This window comes from Typha latifolia, chromosome 4 (assembly GCF_019914945.1).
Source record: "Typha latifolia isolate L0001 chromosome 4, TyphaL0001v2, whole genome shotgun sequence".
Classification (NCBI taxonomy): domain Eukaryota; kingdom Viridiplantae; phylum Streptophyta; class Magnoliopsida; order Poales; family Typhaceae; genus Typha; species Typha latifolia.
In genome coordinates, this window is record NC_133089.1 from 5198732 (window position 1) to 5216269 (window position 17538).

General features: G+C 37.9%; 2 protein-coding genes and 1 long non-coding RNA gene across 4 annotated transcripts; all 3 read right to left on the bottom strand.

Annotated features, from left to right (window-relative positions):
- Window positions 1–594: 594 nt before the first annotated feature.
- On the bottom strand, window positions 595–5143 carry LOC140785472 (uncharacterized). Of its 2 annotated transcripts, XM_073133303.1 has the most exons (4): window positions 4824–5143; window positions 4600–4680; window positions 2661–2684; window positions 595–1127 (listed from the first exon to the last, which is right to left on the bottom strand). In XM_073133303.1, exons 1-4 carry the CDS (start codon window positions 5020–5022, stop codon window positions 826–828), a joined length of 606 nt encoding a protein of 201 aa, XP_072989404.1. In that variant the 5' UTR covers window positions 5023–5143; the 3' UTR covers window positions 595–825. The 2 variants fall into 2 exon arrangements, with proteins under 2 accessions (XP_072989404.1, XP_072989405.1); XM_073133304.1 differs by lacking the exon at window positions 4600–4680 and having other exon boundaries at window positions 4824–5136.
- An 819-nt stretch (window positions 5144–5962) lies between these two features.
- On the bottom strand, window positions 5963–9925 carry LOC140786960 (temperature-induced lipocalin-1-like). Its single transcript, XM_073135684.1, has 2 exons — window positions 9092–9925; window positions 5963–6357 (listed from the first exon to the last, which is right to left on the bottom strand). Exons 1-2 carry the CDS (start codon window positions 9464–9466, stop codon window positions 6172–6174), a joined length of 561 nt encoding a protein of 186 aa, XP_072991785.1. The 5' UTR covers window positions 9467–9925; the 3' UTR covers window positions 5963–6171.
- Window positions 9926–11475: 1550 nt separating this feature from the next.
- Window positions 11476–17100, bottom strand: LOC140787406 (uncharacterized). Its single transcript, XR_012108844.1, has 2 exons — window positions 12084–17100; window positions 11476–11775 (listed from the first exon to the last, which is right to left on the bottom strand). It is a non-coding gene; the product is annotated as an uncharacterized lncRNA (long non-coding RNA).
- Between the last annotated feature and the right edge of the window lie 438 nt (window positions 17101–17538).

A 17538-nucleotide genomic window follows, 5' to 3' on the forward strand; every position in this document is an offset into this window, starting at 1 on the left:
GTTGGGATTGCGAGCTTCTTGGTGGACCGGTCGAATAAAATAAGGAGCCTTATCCTCTCTCTCCTTTTTATTTCCTTTTATAATTAATAAAACACTTTAATAGTTATTTAGTCATCGATAGATTTACTCTCAGAAAGTTTGATTTCCTTGAGGTCTAATGATTTATTAGTTATTACCTCAGAAAGGAAAACAAGGGTATTTAGTGCACAAACTTTGTTTGAATCTCATTTAAAGGGAATCCAGTTATTAGCTTTTGAAGAGCATTTGATAAATTAAAGACCATATGCATTGAGCAAATTAAAACTAGGCAAATTCATCATCAAGTAGATGGGTTTTGTCCAGTTACAGAAATCATATAAAATCCAGCAAATTTTGGCATTTTTCATATAAAATCCAGCATATTCAACATCAATGCTAAATTTTAAAATGTTTTTCTGTCAATACAATTCTAGCTTGTGGTGGAAACAAGACGGATTTTTGAGAGAAGTATCAGTAAAGTTACAGATTGCGTGACCAAACATTTATGTACTCATTTTAGGTGTAACCTAGTAACAGTGTATTCATTCAGCCCAAGTCCTAGATATAGCCGATGTATTATGTAGCAAATATGCCTATTAGCACCTTTTAATATCGTAGGAAATAAGGTACTTCAGCTTCAGTTAGGCTATACAAAATTTAGTTTTCAAGAGAATCAAACTAACTCTCTCTTTTCAGAAATCTTTGGAAGAATTCGACAGACATTACAAATGGATCAGATTGCCATGACAGCATTTCTAAATGGTAGTCAGGAGCATTAGGTAGAGCTAAAAGTAAAATAAATAAGGCTCATGAACCTCGCCAGCCAAACTGGCGAGCCCTTCGTTCCCAGAGTGCAGTTATCTTTTTCTCCTTGATCAAGGCTGCCTCAGCTCGCTCCCTAGCCTCCTCGCAGGTCTCAGTCGCAGCATTGCACTTCTCAGCCTCTTTTTGGTACTGTGAAGCTAATCTTTTGGCTCCCAAGAGGGTGGTATTAATGTGGTGGGTGTGCTCCTCGGCAATAACCTCTTGTAGCTTCAGTTCCTCTGAAAGAAGATCCACAAACTGCTTCTCCATCTCTTTGTTGAGCTCAAGATCATGTTTGCCACAATCTGCCATGAAAGATCATGCTTATTGCCACATTCACGAAGCAAACAAACCTAACAATTCATGACACAGCGTAAATACAAATTAATAAAACAAATTTGTCCTTTCAAAATTACAGCCTAACATCATCAAAGGTTTTATAAGGGCTACAAAAGGACAATATTTGTCGAAGGACCAATGACAATATATCAGTAAGCATCTACTCTTCCAATATTTTAATTAATTTCCATTCTGCATGCACATTTACTGCTACTTCCGCAATTGCATTTCTTCGGCATCTCAGATGTGAATATCTTATGGTTAGTGGCATGGTGCTAATATGCATTCTTCTTGCATATCAGTTAGCATTTAAATAATTAATCTCGAAATGCTTTTCTTGTGAATGTTTACTTTTTTGGCAATGAATAAACTTGATTGCACAGCTACATCACTATAAACATTATTTTTGAAATAAAAGGTGCAAACTATTGTAAGTGCAAAAACATGCATAAATACATTGAGATAAGTAGGTAACTATTATTGCTTTGATTTTCAAGATAGGTTGTGTTCAATGTATCAGATCTATATTCTTTGACCTAAATGTGTCCATGCTTCACAAGAATCGAACTTCCAAAAGTATAAGGTGCTTGCTATCAGATGTCCTGCTTCGTAAGCCCACCAAGGTGCTTGTTACAAGGTGTCTATGCTTCATAGAGCTCTCTTTGACAACAGACATCAATTAAATTATCACAGCAAAGACCCAATGTTATGGGAAGAAAGTAAAGCCCCAATGGTAGTTGATAAGTGGATAGCGAAGCTATTTGAATAGAGATTTCATATTCATATATCAGGCAGTCTAGGTAGTACCGATCTTGTCTATTCAAAGTCGAAAAGGTTACACTTATGGGATCGGTTCTATTGATCTGCATAATGCATTTTGAAGCACTGTTTAAATATCAGAGGTTATTCAACAAGTCCGAAAGAAAAGCAAGAAAACTTTATTATCCCAGTTTTATTGTTTCGAAATTTCATGCAGCTAAAAGAACCAATTATTAGAACCTGTTACTTGTTTTTCCACATGTTATAACCTGTCATGAAGTTGCGTCCTCCATCCTTCGCTTACAAATGACTACTGATTTTTGCCACATATACACTAGAAATGAAATGTTAATAGTTTAAGAAGAGAACATCACTAGATTACAAGAAACAACATATTAACCGTCCCACATATAGCTAAAACAACTTGGTTGGAAAAAAAATTGTCTTTTGTTCCTTTGAGAGGAAATTTCCAACAAACTGTAGATGCAGTTTCTACTTCTAACTCGTGGAAGATTATACAGAACTAAAAGCCAGAAAATTGGAAGGATAAAATATATGAAACCATATCAGCTTTCTTTTAACTATGCTACTCTGTTTTATTAATTGATGCGACATGCATTTGTAGCATAGAGAAGCTCAACTGTCAAATGCATCCGCAAAATCAGAAACATTACATGGTAAACACAAATACAGAAACATAAATACTCAATGACAAAACTAATAGAAGGATGAATGCAAACCTGTAATTGAGAGGTTGATCAATCCTACAAAAGAAGATAATGCAAAATTGTCAATAATTATTAAAATGCAATGGAAGCATCATTAGCTACAGAATTGAAGATATCCATTGTCATTGTCGAATTGACAACCCAAAAAAGAGCAAATAAATTGGCAGTTGTACAAGAAGAATTTTTAGCTATAGAAGTTTGTTATCCAGAGAGCTAGCTGAGAACATGTTTTATGCAATATATGCCAAGTTTAGAAGTAGAATATAGGTTACAAAATAGAAAAAATGATAGATATGATCTCAGTCACAATAAAACTACTTAATTGCCCAGTGCCTTCAGCTTCAGACATTAAATATCCCTAGCACACCACAAACCCTAAGCTTGAGGACGGGTACGAACACAACAAGGCCATAGCCCTACTTAGACATGATCATCATAGATCTTCTCCAAAACCCTCTTGTAGGTGACAACCCTACTAAACATACAATTGGAAAGTGGATTAAAAGAACAAAAGAGGAACAAATTCCCATTGTTAACTTACTTGAGTTGAAAAATCATTAAAGAATAAACTAACTAGAAGCCACAGCAAGTCCATTAACTGCATCACACACGATTACTGGACTCAAGATCTACAATACACATGATTGTTAAGCTTTACTAAACGCCATTCATGAAATGCCAAAAATAAGATATCTCAAGTATACTCTTCCAATTATCTGTGTTCATCTGAATCTGCAGCTCTTATAAGAACCTCATGTTGTGATTAGCTTGGTAAAGCAGGAATCAAATGGCTGACCTAACCTAACAGAGTTTTGAGCCAGCGAGATCCCATTTGAAGCATGGACATGGATACGGGATACAATATGCTAATACAGTAAAGCTTGAAAAATAAGCATATGATGCACTTAGAATACATAGCTTGTATATGTATATAATTATGTCTACACATATACATTAGTGAACTTATGTACTTGCATTTTCTTAATTGAGAAATTATATATGATTGTTGCACACTTATATGAGAAGACCTCCAATTTATCCAATAAAAGAACTACCATCCATAATAAAGGTTGGTATATTACATAATATACTACTAATTGAGTTATAAGATAAACAAGCAAATTCAATATATCAACCAGAAGAAATTGACCATTGTAACATGATTTCATGATCATTAAACAAAGAAGAAAAATCGTAGTGAGAAACCTTCTAAATCTAGTAAGAAATGAAAGAAAATAAGTTCCTTCAATTTGACTTATATTGATAGAAATCTTGAAAGTATCCAAAAAGTATCTAAAAAGTGTCCCAGAAGTATCCACAGCATTAATCTTATTTTTTAAAAATTGGATACTTTAATGAAGTATCCGATATGGATCCAAAAGTATCCGAGTAGTATCATATCTAATAGTGGTACAGAAAAGCCTCCTTTTCTCTGGATGTGAACAACAACCTGCATTTTCAGTGGACGCAATAAAAGCGATCGATTCTGTCAGAACCAGATCTCCATACATACAAAGGATTTCAAGCAATTATTGGGGATTACACCTGACTAACTAGGAATCTAGATGCACGCCCATCTTCAAAATATGATTCCAATTTTTTTCCCTAAAAGCCGCTAAAATAGTTGTTGTTCACATGAAGGTGGCCCACATAGTCAACCATCAGCATTTGCTCCTTTTCCGTGCCTTCCTTAAACAAATGCATGAATTGTATTTATGAGAGTTAAATCTAAAACAAGATAGTCTCTTGAGTTCATACTAAAAGGAGTTTAGGTGAAACATTTGACATTCTAGTAGAGACAACCTATCATAAAAGAAGACAATTTTTTAATAGAAGTAATAAGCCGTTTTTATACTATAAGCTCTACCCAAATCATTACTATGCCAACTCCCACATCCATTTGAAGCCAGGCAAAATAGTTTTACCCTTGTAATTAGTTGTCCATTCCTACCTTCTATAACGATAGACGAATAGCTCCATATCCTCCCGCAAATGTCTAACAACTCCTCATCCGAAAACCAAGTAACCAACCCTACGGCGCAGATCAAGTTAAGAAATCAAACGAAATGGTTTTCCTAAACCAACTCCCCAACACACAAATATCACGATTTCATCTAGAAATATCAGCCAATACCAAAGAAAAAGAAGAGCAAAAGCAAGAGAGGGAGAGATGACCAGGGGCGATGTTGTGGAGGGAGAGGGGAGGAGGGCAGTCGCATATGCAAGGGGCGCATGTGGTGGAGCGGCTCCTCCCCGTCCCCGCGAAGCCCTTCTTGTACCTCCAGTAAAGAGCTGGGCCCGAGACGCACAGCGCCGAGGTCACCGCCAAGACAACCAAGCAGCATCTCACGCACGCACCCGATCGCCGCGACATCTCTGTTCGAGATGGATCCGATCGCACCCGCCGTGGCACTGCGGGGAAAGACAAAGTGTGAGCTCTGGTCTTGTTCACAGTCGTTAGCAAGAGTTGGAACAGGAAAGTAGACTGCCGCTGGAATTTTGTCGATTTGTTAAGATGAGCGAAGGTGGGCCCGAGAATTTAAACACGAGTGATCTATTTATTTTTTTGAGAACTCCTCGTAGGAGAGAGTAAAAGTTATTTGCAATTGGGTGTCATTGCTTTTTTCTTTCTATTACTTACTGTTACTTCCAAAGTAACTACTACTAGCTTCAGCCACGCCCCGTGAGGGCGAGATAACTCCAAAAATCCGTCGTTTCTGCGCTTTGTACACACATGGGATGCCGATGGTGGAGGCTGGTGACTGGGTCTGGGTGTGAAGTCACTCCACTAAATATCCTCCGCTTCGTTTGGTAGGTAATAGTAATACAAGGTTTTTGCATATGATCACCTGCATTACTTATATACAGTTCAATCCGGAGTTTAGAGTCCGAGAACTTATTTCTAAAATTAGACCTTTGATCTCTTGAGTGTAATAGGCATTGACACCTCAAATTGACTGCCTCCTTTTTCTACGAGTTTCGCAAAAACTGTTTACTTTATCTTCTCCGATTTAGGAAGAATATCTTTCTACAAAATATCAATCTTCTAAAATTGAAAACTCTGGACAGCAACCGAAGAACTACAATGCTCCTCCCAGCCCTCGACCTCTCTATTACAATTAGCTCTCTAAAATTATGTGTATTAAGCTCGTTCCTTTTAGATCTTAATGGAATATCATCATGCGTAATAAAATAGTCTTAACAAACATAAACAGATATAACTTTTTCAGAAAAATAGAATCCTCGTATAATAACAGACCTATATATAGGTGTTCATTTTGCAAAATGTATGAATGATACGTAAAATAGGAGGATTTCACAATAATAAAGGTAAATATGCTAAAATTCCCCACAGGAGTGGGCAGGTGTACATGAGATAGAACAAATTTACAAATCTGCAAACAAACGTAAAAGCACACAAAACCCAAAACCTACGATTAAACCTGCTTGTTGTATCAACACTACAGAGAAAAGCCCGACTGCAACATTATCATCCATTTGTCCAAAAAGATACCAAGCATATTTATTTGCCGAAGAGGGACTTGAACCACCAAATCCCCTTGGTGTCTTTGGGGCCTGCGTCACTCTCCGGTGGAGGGTCAGCCTGCGGTGTCCTGTGGAGCTTTGTCACATCATAACCTTCTTCTTTTGCTTTCTCCAACAACTTGCTGTACACCTCTTCATCCATGTGGGTTTGCCTGCATAGTATCTATGGATGCAACCAAAGAATCATAACACATTAACAAAGTTAGAAGGCTCATCCATAATAAGAACAAAAGGATGAGATTATTGTGCCAGAGGGGATTTAATATTCTTCAAATTTTGCCAAATGGATGATTACCAAGAGTTGTTAATTATAAACCATGCGGAGCAGTGAAATTCCCGAAGAATGTTTATCCCATGAGGGTTACTCAATTCTCAGTACATCCATCAATATGGACAGTGAATTCTGAAAATAAATATATCTACAATCTTAATTTCGTTATATATATCCCAAGCATATAAAACATTATTTATTAACAAACTAGCATAATACATTTCTCTTAGCCAGTATTGCATGAGATGGTACTATTATGTAATTCTTGGTCAGCGTTGCAGGAAGAAAGTACTTATGTAACAAGAGCCTAGAGCATGATGAATTTGAGTTAGTGTATCGGCCAAATATATCATGCACGCAACCTTCAGGGTTTATATTTACTTTTGACAGATAAAAAAAACAGATATATAATGCCTTGAACTTCCTGAATCTAGAGACAATAAGAACAACAACCACCGAACCACCCTTTGCATCACCATAATTTTCAAATTTCAGTATTTAAACAAGAGATGATGTACGTGGAGACATATAATATGGTTTGCCAAAAAGATTTTTTTGCATCTATCTTTATGATTACTTATAGCAACCCAGAATTTCAATATCAAGTCACAAAGCTTTGGTTGTCTTATGTATTTCTGAAATTGTTAATCCTTTTTCATGCAATAGTGCACCATTTAAAGTTCTACATCCATCCCCTCAATGGAGAAGCTTTGCCCTCTTCTCTCATTCTCATGACAAGACGGTGCTTATTGAGGGTTTGTTTTTTCATCTCCTTTTCCCTCTCTCTTGCACCGTGCCGGCTAAGCAGTCTCAAAGTCGATTTTTCCTTTCTTTTCATTTTAGGGTTGTCTCCCCCATAGATGGGTGTTTCTTCTCTTCTCTTCTTCCCCTTTTTCTTTCTTTTTCAGTGTTGACGACTGTTCCGACATAGCGTCAAGCTTCTCTCCCCTCCCCCTACGACGCTTCTCGCTTGACCATTTGGTGAGGTGCGGCAATATGAGTGCTCTCCTTCTCAAGCTACCTCCGTTGACGATATGGCACTCCTCACGGTGAGGCTCGAAGCCATGGTGGAATCGGTGCTTCTGCCCCTGTGCTATCCCTTGTTTGTCTGTGGCAATAGATTTGGCTGATTCGAGTGGTGCAAGGTTTTATAGTGGTGTTGGGATTTTTGTGGCTACTCCGCTTGTAAGGAGCTTATGCCGTAGGAAGGGAATGATGAGCTTCCCCCCTCCACTCCGAAGGTTAGACGTTGGAGATGGATTTGGTAGCTGTAAAGTGTCAAGCCATTATCTTTCATTATTTATCTCATATTAGTTTTTTGCAAAGTCGATCTTGCTACTCTGCTTCAAAATCCATGATGGTCGCTATGAAGCTCTAGTTCGACAATTGTTGGGTTGGGCATGCCACCTTACATGAGTGGGACCCACCCACTTACGTAAAAATTAAATAAAAGAAAAAAAGCGCTAGGATTTTATTCTAATAAAAAAAATGAAGAAAGAGTTTTTGAAAGAAAAGGATATGGGTTTTCTTGGAGAGCATGTGGAATCCATTTCAAGGAAGAAGGAGGTGAAGGTCATGGTCAAATCATTCTCAAGGGAAAAGAACCTTGTCAAATCCATCATCTTTGGTGAATTAAAATTGTTCTCATTCTCTTATCAAGCATTAATTCTCTTGTTAGTTGTTTCTTTTTGTTGTGACCCAAGTAGGTGATTCTTGAAGTTTTTGATCCTCTAGTTTTGCTTAGAGAAAAACTCTATAAGCCCATTATTATTGATGGTGGACTTATGTCTCGTTTTTCCCTCACATTGGAAGGTTTTCCACGTAAATTGACTGTCTTTGATTGTGACTTGTTTGCTTACTTTTGATTGTGGTTAATTCATTCTATTTGCACAAAGATATGAAAGTTGGTATATTAATTTGGGGCTCTTTTCTAATATGTGCTTGTAATTTATTTAGATTTTGTATGTCCTCTAGGATTGATACTTATTATTTATTGTTGTCCCAGTAACGATGCTTAAGCTATTAGAGAATGATGATTTTTATATTTTATATTTTATATTTTAAAAGAGTATAAGCTTTTCATTAAGAATTATAATATTAAAAAAAAAACCTCCACTCACCTATGACATATAATCTCTACTTTCCTAGTTACTCGACAGATTTTCTTTTAAATTTCTGTTTCTTAAACCATCCAATAAGAAAACTCGACTAACAGTTCAAGTCACAACCAAAATCTTTATCAAGATTTCTAGTTCTTAGCATTTTGAATTTGTATAGTACTAACTAGGAAGAATACCTATTATTCCAGATAATAAAAGATTTGGTTCATAGACAAAGTACCGTCTCCACCTATACGGGGACCACTACAGGCAAATCTGGATGCTAACTCATTAAAAGAAACCTTGTCAAGATCTCTATAGCCAACATGAGAATGCCTAGGCCAGTGACGGATTCCCTTTTTTTCAATGTCCTACCCTCTAATTTAATGAAACCACATCCAATTCTATAGAGTACCTATCAATTCCACACAGTTAATTCCTCAAACATGCCCCGTGCATCATTAATAACGCCTTACAAACTTAAATAAAAAAATAAAAATAAAAACAATTATTTAATTGTCACGTACCCAAAGATACTTTCTTGAAGGCTGCCCAATAAGCGCATAGTGGTAGTCCTCATCGATGTAGAGCACCCAGTAGTCACCGACCACGGGAAAGATGGGCAAGAACGGCGGGACGTAGAACTTGACCTTGAGCTTGGCCTCGTCGCTGGCGGGATCGGCTTTGTACGCCGAGCCCTCGATGTACCCGCGCTTCCCGTCGCTCCACGTCTCATTCAGCACGCTTATCGTGCCGTCCGGTTTGAGCGCGTAGGTGGCGCGCGTGTTGACGCCGTTGCGTGGCTGGAAGGTGGAGGGGAAAGACGCGATCTCGTACCACCGGCCCATGTAGCGATCCACGTCGAGGCCTTTCACGACGGTCATTTCCTTGTCCTTGGCCATGGCTACGGGTTAGGAGCTGAGCGTCGGAACGAATTGGGGGTTTGTGTTTTGGTCCTTAGGATGGCGGTAAAGGGAGAGGAGTAGATAAGGTAGTGGTGGAAAAGGGGGATCGAGGACTGTTGAGCGCCGCGTTACCCGCGTATCATAGCGTGGATGTTTGGGTAAGTTGCGGAAAACTATTGATAGGATTTTCAACTAGTAAGAATGTAAACTTTGGTGGCTGTCTTGATGTCTTAAAATCGAAAATCTTTACGGCTTATTAGGGTTCAAGATAGAAAAAATTCCATAGGAATTTCAACACTTTCGGAATTAGAAAAGTGCAACTAAAGAATTCTTTGTTCCCAAAAGTGGGCCAGTCCAATTCTAGAGCAGACCTTAAATGGGGCGTTAAATGTGTCTCAGAGGTCCTATCCTTATTTAGGGCATGTTAAGCCCAGGTTTTGACACTTTGATAATATCATTTGATTCTTTGACAACATCTTCTCAAAGGTGGAAGAATGCCATCCTCTCCCAATCCCAATCGAGGAGAATAATCCTTATTAAAATTTGTGATCAATGATATACCTATCCATGCTCTATCTTGTTCCTGAGTGTCTCTATCTACTCTTGACTGCCGTGATCATTAGACCGAAGCTTTCTTTTGAGAAAAAGGGTGATCATAGGAGTCAGCATCTTATTGGGCAGGATCAATGCTACCGGCTGATATTGAATGATGGATTGAATATTCGGGATCTACTGCAATCGTGGATTGAGCTTGCAAGTATCGGAGCCGCAAATCTTTTGTTACATTGTGATAAGTTGTGGGTCAAGTTGATTGATACAGGATAAGTATAGGCCCTACCTATTTAATTCAAATTCAAATTCAAATCTAAAAGTAAGGAAGGGTGTTAAGAATATAGTCAATTTGAAAGGAAAAAAAAAAGCTTTTACACGAGCAGAATCAATAATTTTCTCAAAAGAAAAGAAGAGCTATTGGTGGACTGGTGGTGGGGAGTGGAAAGAGAGTAATAAGAGCAGAGAAATAGGGGAAGCGAGTGTGAGGGATAAAGTAAGGGAGAGAGTGAGATAAGATAAAAGAGGTCTGACCTCAATTTTATTTTCCTCAAAAAAAGAGGTACCCTATGGAATCTTTTTCCCTTTAAAAATATCATCCGAACACCTTTTTTTAATTTTTTTTTTGTATATGTTAAGAATTTTCCTATGAGTTCACTAGCCGAAAAAACCAACACATCGGAGGTCAATGTTCATCATTAATTGTGGAGGATGTTAATTATATCTCTAAACCATGAAACCATTTCTTTTTTATGTTTTTAACTCATGCTTTGATTGAAATATAAGGATAAGATGGCAACCCTATGAAGGAAGTTGATGAAATTGTCTCTTAGGTCACATTAAATCCCTTCTCCTTTTCAATGGTACTGTCTTCTCTTTGCACTGCAACGAACCCGGTGAACCAGACTGTGATTGCTCTGTTCCTTCCGGGGTAACTTTATTTTCCCAAAGACAACTCAGTTTCATCTCTAAAATCTCTCTTGAATATTATGAATGCTAAGGCCAGCATTCAGTGATTGAGTATTGTCCATTTGTGACAGAAAAATTGGGATTATATTTAGCATTTGTTTATAATTCCATTATATGTGCATGGTTTGGGCTGAGGATTGGAATAGGTGCTCGATCTATATATATATATATATATGAAGGAGATCAAATAATCTCTTTACTTTTACTCACATTACCATTAACTTATAAATTAAGTTTACTCACATTTCCAACACTTTTTGAATCCCTAAAAACACTAAAATAACCATTTAGCACGTGAAGTCCCTAATTAAGACTTTGCAATCTCAACATGTATATATAGCCATAAGCAAAAGCAGAGGAATTTTCATAAATAAAAATCATTACTCCACAACAGGCAACTCTTTTTTCAGCAAAAGCGACTTACTAGTAGATTGTACAGAAGCTCTATTAACCACTATAAATCAAATCATCAATCACTACAAACTCTATACAAAATGAGAATGCATTCAAGAGTCGAGAAAGATTATAGTGTCTCCATGTCCCAAGGACGGATAATTCACTGAACATTTCTCGAAGTATTGGACAGTGTGCTGAGAAACGAGCAGCATTATGAATCTAAAATATTCAAAAGAAAGACCCTAAAAAGGACATAAAACTTCAACCTAGCAATCCAATTGCTTTAAGGTGGTCAGCCATGTCGAGCAAAATCTCAAGCTAATATAAGCTGCTCACAAACAGCTATGGCAATGCACTTTTACACTGCAAAGGGAGTTCCAGATATCAAATGCCTGAAAGGCGCAAGGGAGCTTTCATCACTGAGGTAGAAGAATAGTCCTAACATGATACATAGATGTAAACAAAGTAGATGGGCAGCATCTTTGTCAGCTAACATATGATATAATTTAAACATCTATGTATAACAAAATCATTCCATTAATGGATAGACCCAAAAAAGGGCATTGACTCGATACTATCCTACAAGCACTTCTAAATTACTGAAGATGTTACATGACCAACAAAAGGAGAAAGAATATCAGGATGAAATTTAACTGGACCAGATAATAGAGCATAAGTCATATAGAAATTTAGCTTATACCAGAAAATCATCATGCTCCATCCTTCAGCTGTAGTTGTTCGATATTTGGTTACATGCAAAACGAACTCCATTTCAGCTGTCAACTTCAGATCAAGGATTCTAGTTTCGGCCGATCCCGAGTGGGATCGACTGGTTTCGGCCTGCAACAGCAGCTGCAGCAGGCAACTGTCAGCTACTGAGAGAGAGAGAGAGATTAAAAAAAAAAGAGGGTGAGAGAGAGAGAGAAAAATAAAGAGAGAGTGAGGGAGAGGGAAAGATTAAAAAAAAAAAGAGAGAGAGAGAGAGAAAGATAGGAAAAAAAAATATAGGAGAGAATGAATATTTCAGACTAACAGTTAGTTAGAGGAATAGAAAAGAAGAGAGGAAGGAAGAGAGATTTTTATTTTTTAGACTTTATATGTAAGTAATTATTATTTCTTATTTTCTTATAATTTTTTTAAATTTTTTTAAAATTTCTCAACATTTTTAATAATATTTAGAATTTTATTTAATTAAAATAGTCCGATCCGATACAGGCAGCCGATACGTATCGTTTTTCTGGACGGCCGATCCCGATTCCGATACCGATTTTTGAAACCTTGCTTCAGATATCTATTGAAATTGAAGTGCAGAACTTCCTTTGTCATCCAACACGTTTGTTCGCTTTAGCATCAAGTTTACTTCTAGTTTGTGCCATTTTACCCTGATGGACCTGAAGTGGTGCCATGATTTTGCAAATTGCAATATGACATAACTACTGGAACTGTTACGAATACCCATAACTATTGGAACTGTATGTCCACAGTTTTGTTGAAGACACTATCAACATATACAAAATAACATCACACAGCAAGTTACCCAAGAAAAGTTACAAATAATTAAAAATAAAATAAGGTTCATTAAGCAATAATTGTGCATATCAACTTCATTTTTTCTCCATAATCTAAAGATAAGATTGAGTGCAAAAGAATAGATGCAGAAATTAGCAAGCAATACAGACTGTCAGAACATAATATACACACAAAAGACTACATTACTACAATATTGCCAACCTAATTTATAGAAAAACCTGGTTCTAAACACGCTGAACAATGAACTGTGCTAACCATTAAAACCAAATCAAAGAATCTTATAATAAACACTTCAGCCTATTTAACCTCCAAACATCTCAGAAAACAAAGAATACAACATGAGTCAAAATTCTGAAAACATTCAAGAAATAAATAAGAAATCCGACAGAAGAACTAATAAATACTGTTAATGGACGAAAATAATTCCATGGTGTTTAGTGCATAGAAAGCTCCAAGTGAAAGTGAACAATAAAGGTTTCCCGCGGTAAGTAAAACTTTCGTTTAACCAACATAAATACAAATTCACAGATATAGTTCCAAAAAGTAGAAAAAAGAAAGCATTAAGGAAAAATGTAGCAAGAGGCTCAGATCTGCCACTTTTATGAGAAGGCAACACGAGGCCCATAAGAACCTGAACCAATGCAAACAGCTGCAAAATGGTTGCCTGCAGATCAGAAGGCCTTCCAAATAATGCCCCGCTGTGCGAATCCAGAGTTCATTCAGATGTTAGACTGAAATTGCTTTGTTCCCATCTATGGCAATCATCACAGCCTTTCTACATAGACGATACATCTTCCTTGCTAGGGTTATCAAAATAATCAAGCCACTCAAGCTTGGCTCAGTATTAGACTCAAGCCAAGCTTCATCACCCTTCTCAGGCTTGAAATTGAGCTCAAATTGACATTAAATGAGCTAACCTTGATCATTGATCTTACCCTCACATTTGTTTTGAAGCCAACCTTATAAACCAAGCTCAGCCAATTAAACCCTTATTTGTTGCCAAATGAGAGGACATCAAAATTACATCGAGGGGTCGGGACAAAACTGGTTGCCTGCAGATCAGCAGGCTTTCCTAGATCAGTAGATTGCCCTCCAGTTAGGGGTGAAAACGGATCGGATATGAATCAGATAGTAGCAAAACCATACAAACTGAGGCTCAGATCTGCCACTTCTATGATAAGTCACCTATGTGGCCCATTTGGACCTGAATAATAGCAAATGGCTGCAAAACGGTTGCCTGCAGTCTGCAGAGAAGCAGACCTTCCAAAGATTGCCTTGCCATTTGGAGTGAGATTTAAGACAAGCCATGCTTGTGCATCCTCATGTGGCAAACATCACAGCCTTTCTAAGTGGATAAGCATATCTCGTTGCTAGAATTATAAAATAATCAAGCAATCCTCAGGCATATATTAGGCCAATTAAGCTTATCAGGACCAAAATTAATTCAAGCCAAGATTGATAAGAGAACTGCTCAATCAATCTCTATGTATGTGTGTGTGTGAACCAGATATCAATTTATAAATGGATCTTGCAAATGCAAGTCACAACTAAGACGATCTCCATTTGATACTCGACATCCCCATTGCAGCTCTACTACCAAGCATTAGTGCATCCAGTGAGATTCTTTCTTATTACCACCATCACCATCAGTATTACCTAACAATGGCTGCAACTCAGTTGCCTGTGTACAACAGACCATCTTGAGCTGCCCCCAATTGCTAATCAATAGTTTAGGAAATTCCTGCAGTCATGGCTAGATAGGGCTGTCAAAATAATCGAGTTGGCTCGTGGTCAGCTTGATAAGGCTTGGCCAGGCTCGGGTCGTTTTTGAAACAAGTCAAGTTTGATCAATTACCCCTACCTACAAAGGATATGCCATTGCATAAGAGATGGGATTATCAACCAGTTAAATAAAGGAATGGGGTTTGACAAAGTCACAAAAGTTAGAAAGGGAAAGCAATTGACATACAGAGCTGATGATAGGGAACTGAGGTTGCCATCAATTAGACGATTTTGAAAGGCAAAACAAACAACAAACCTCTTTCTCTCTGTTTCTAATCTAGTGGTTCGAAGAGGACCCATTTGTGACATGATATCCATGAGCTCATCAGCTCGAGAAGATGTGTGCATGCATGGAAAATGCGGAGGTATTTCTTTTTCCCGTCATTTTGGAGAAATAAAGAGAGTGAACGTAGGCATAGGTTTTAATGAGTTTTGAGTGAGAGAGAGAGAGCTGGGAGAGGATTTGCGGTGATCTACCATCAGAGTAAAAGCTGCTCCAAGTCTCAAATCTGTCAGGAGAAACAGTACAAGATTAAACAAATTTTGGGCAGATTCTATCACATCAATCCTCCAATCGTCTCTTTTCATGGAGCCTTTTCTAGCTCTTTTGTTTTTTTTTTGCTGGAGGGTAGAAGTAGAATGTATATTTAAATCTTGGATCCCTGTGGATTGTATTGAAAATCTTGGATCCCTGTGGGTTGTATTTTTCAATGGCTTAAGAACATTGAGGATATATAAATCCAAATAATAATGCCAAAGAAAATTGCTACCACATCACCATCACCCAACAAAGGCTGCAAACTCCGTTTGCCTGTTAACAAACAGGCCGTCCAAGAGTTGCCCTGCCACAAATTTGTTTCCCAATCCAGCCAAAACCGGATGCAGGAACCAGATCAAACGGCTATTATCCGATCCTACACTTGAACATAGCTCGGCTCGATTACACCCCTACCTACTGAGTTCTTCCATTTCAGAAGAGATAGGATTATCAACTAGTGTACCAATGAAGAGCGATGGAGTTTGACAAAAGGTAGAACGGGAAAGCTATTAACACATAGCTGATGACAGAAAACTGTGGCTGTCATCAAGTAGATGATTCTGAAAGACAAAACAAACAACAAACCTTGACAAAATCAATAAGTACTGCACTACTGCTGATGGAAGAAGAGAGATTTTTAGTTCCAAAGATCCAGTGGATGATGAATGAGGGTGTGGTGCAGCAAATATAACTTTTTGCTTTGAACAACAGAAACATAGGAATAACAGATAAAGTTTCAATGAGAGTGACTGAAATCAACTGAAATGTTACAACTTGAACACCTTGTTAGGAAATCAACTGCATTGTATCCAGATGAAACCAAATGAAATCCATCCAGAATTGGTTCCAAGCATAGTGTACTAGATCCAGGTTGCACATGTGAGAAAACTAGATAAAAATCCAATTTCATCAAATTCTATTTCTAGGATTTAGGGTTTAGGGTTTCCAAACAGGATGGATGCTAAAGAAAAAGATAAAAAGTAAAGAGGCTCAGATCTGCCAACTCAAGGCCCATTTGGGCCGGAATCATAGCAAATGGTTGCAAAATGGTTGCCTACGGATCCGCATGCCTTCCAAAGATTGCCCCCACCGTCGATTGATAGTTTCATTCCAATTTTTGAGTAGCAATGCTAGTGCATGCTCGTTTGGCGACCATCATAGCCTTTCTACATCGAATTAGGGCTGTCAAAATAATCAAGCAGCTCGAGCTCAGCTCGGAATTAGTCAAATAAACCCTTCCAAGGCACAACATTAATTTCAAGCCAAGCTTGATCAGAGGTCAGCTCGATCAAACTCTCCCTCTCTCTCTCTCCATATATATGTGTGTGTGTATGTATATATGTATATAAATCCGAATGTATAATGTCAAAGAACATTGCCGCCACCACCACCACCACCATCACCCAACAATGGCTGCAAACTCCGGTTGCCTGTCAACAACCAGGCCATCCAAGAGTTGCCCTGCCACAAATTTGTTTCCCGCATCCGGCCAAGACCGGATGCGGGAACCAGATCAGACAGCTATTATCCGACCCGTTTCCACCCATAGTTGCAAAGAACGCGAGAAGATTAGGGTTACCAACCGTCATTCGCATCTTCTCATGCTTTCTTGCCTGCTCGTAGCATAGATGGCTCAGGTAAACCCAGCCATCGATCATCTCCTCCATCTCTACCACCACGAACGAGCACCTACTTAACGATGGGCACAGGTAGGTACGTTGCCTGCGGATAGAGCTGACCTGCCATTGTTAGATAGCTCGCGAATAGCAAAGAGGAGATATAGGACATTCCTGCAATCGGGGTTCGGGGCTCGCAGGTCGCAGAGGGGAGAGAGAGAGAGAGAGAGAGAGAGAGAGAGAGAGAGGAGAACAATAGGAAGAGGGGATGATGGAGACAAGAAGACATGACCTCGCTCTCGTTCGTATCGCCCGAAGATATCGGACGGTTAGGAAGACCACACAGATAGTTGATGATCTTTTCATCGACGGCTAAGGTAAAACCGAGTTTTTGACCAAACGGCTCTTCCAAATTTTATATACCAAAATAAATATCAAAATGGTTACAGTAATCTCAGCATTTTATTTAAGAAAAATAATGCTAACAATTTTAGTAATTTTTTCAATATATAAATCATTGATTTAATGATTAACATTTTATGTGTAATAACAAAAACAACATAAGGGGTTAAATATATTAATATATATATATATATATGTATATATATGCTAAACTTGTTAACATTTCTATCTAAAAGTAAAATGATAATTTTACTAGTGTTATACTGACAGCTAGAGTAAAACAGACC

What these genes read in the sequence shown, in the direction of transcription:
- LOC140786960 (XM_073135684.1), bottom strand. Translation starts at nt 9,466, where the DNA reads ATGGCCAAGGACAAGGAAATGACCGTCGTGAAAGGCCTCGACGTGGAT. An exon ending in CTTCAAGAAAGTATCTTTGG is followed by an intron (nt 6,358 to 9,091) that starts GTACGTGACAAT and finishes TTGCATCCATAG; the next exon opens with ATACTATGCAGGCAAACCCA.
- LOC140785472 (XM_073133303.1), bottom strand. Translation starts at nt 5,022, where the DNA reads ATGTCGCGGCGATCGGGTGCGTGCGTGAGATGCTGCTTGGTTGTCTTG. An exon ending in CCTCCACAACATCGCCCCTG is followed by an intron (nt 4,681 to 4,823) that starts GTCATCTCTCCC and finishes TCTGCGCCGTAG; the next exon opens with GGTTGGTTACTTGGTTTTCG. An exon ending in TTCGTCTATCGTTATAGAAG is followed by an intron (nt 2,685 to 4,599) that starts GTAGGAATGGAC and finishes CTTCTTTTGTAG; the next exon opens with GATTGATCAACCTCTCAATT.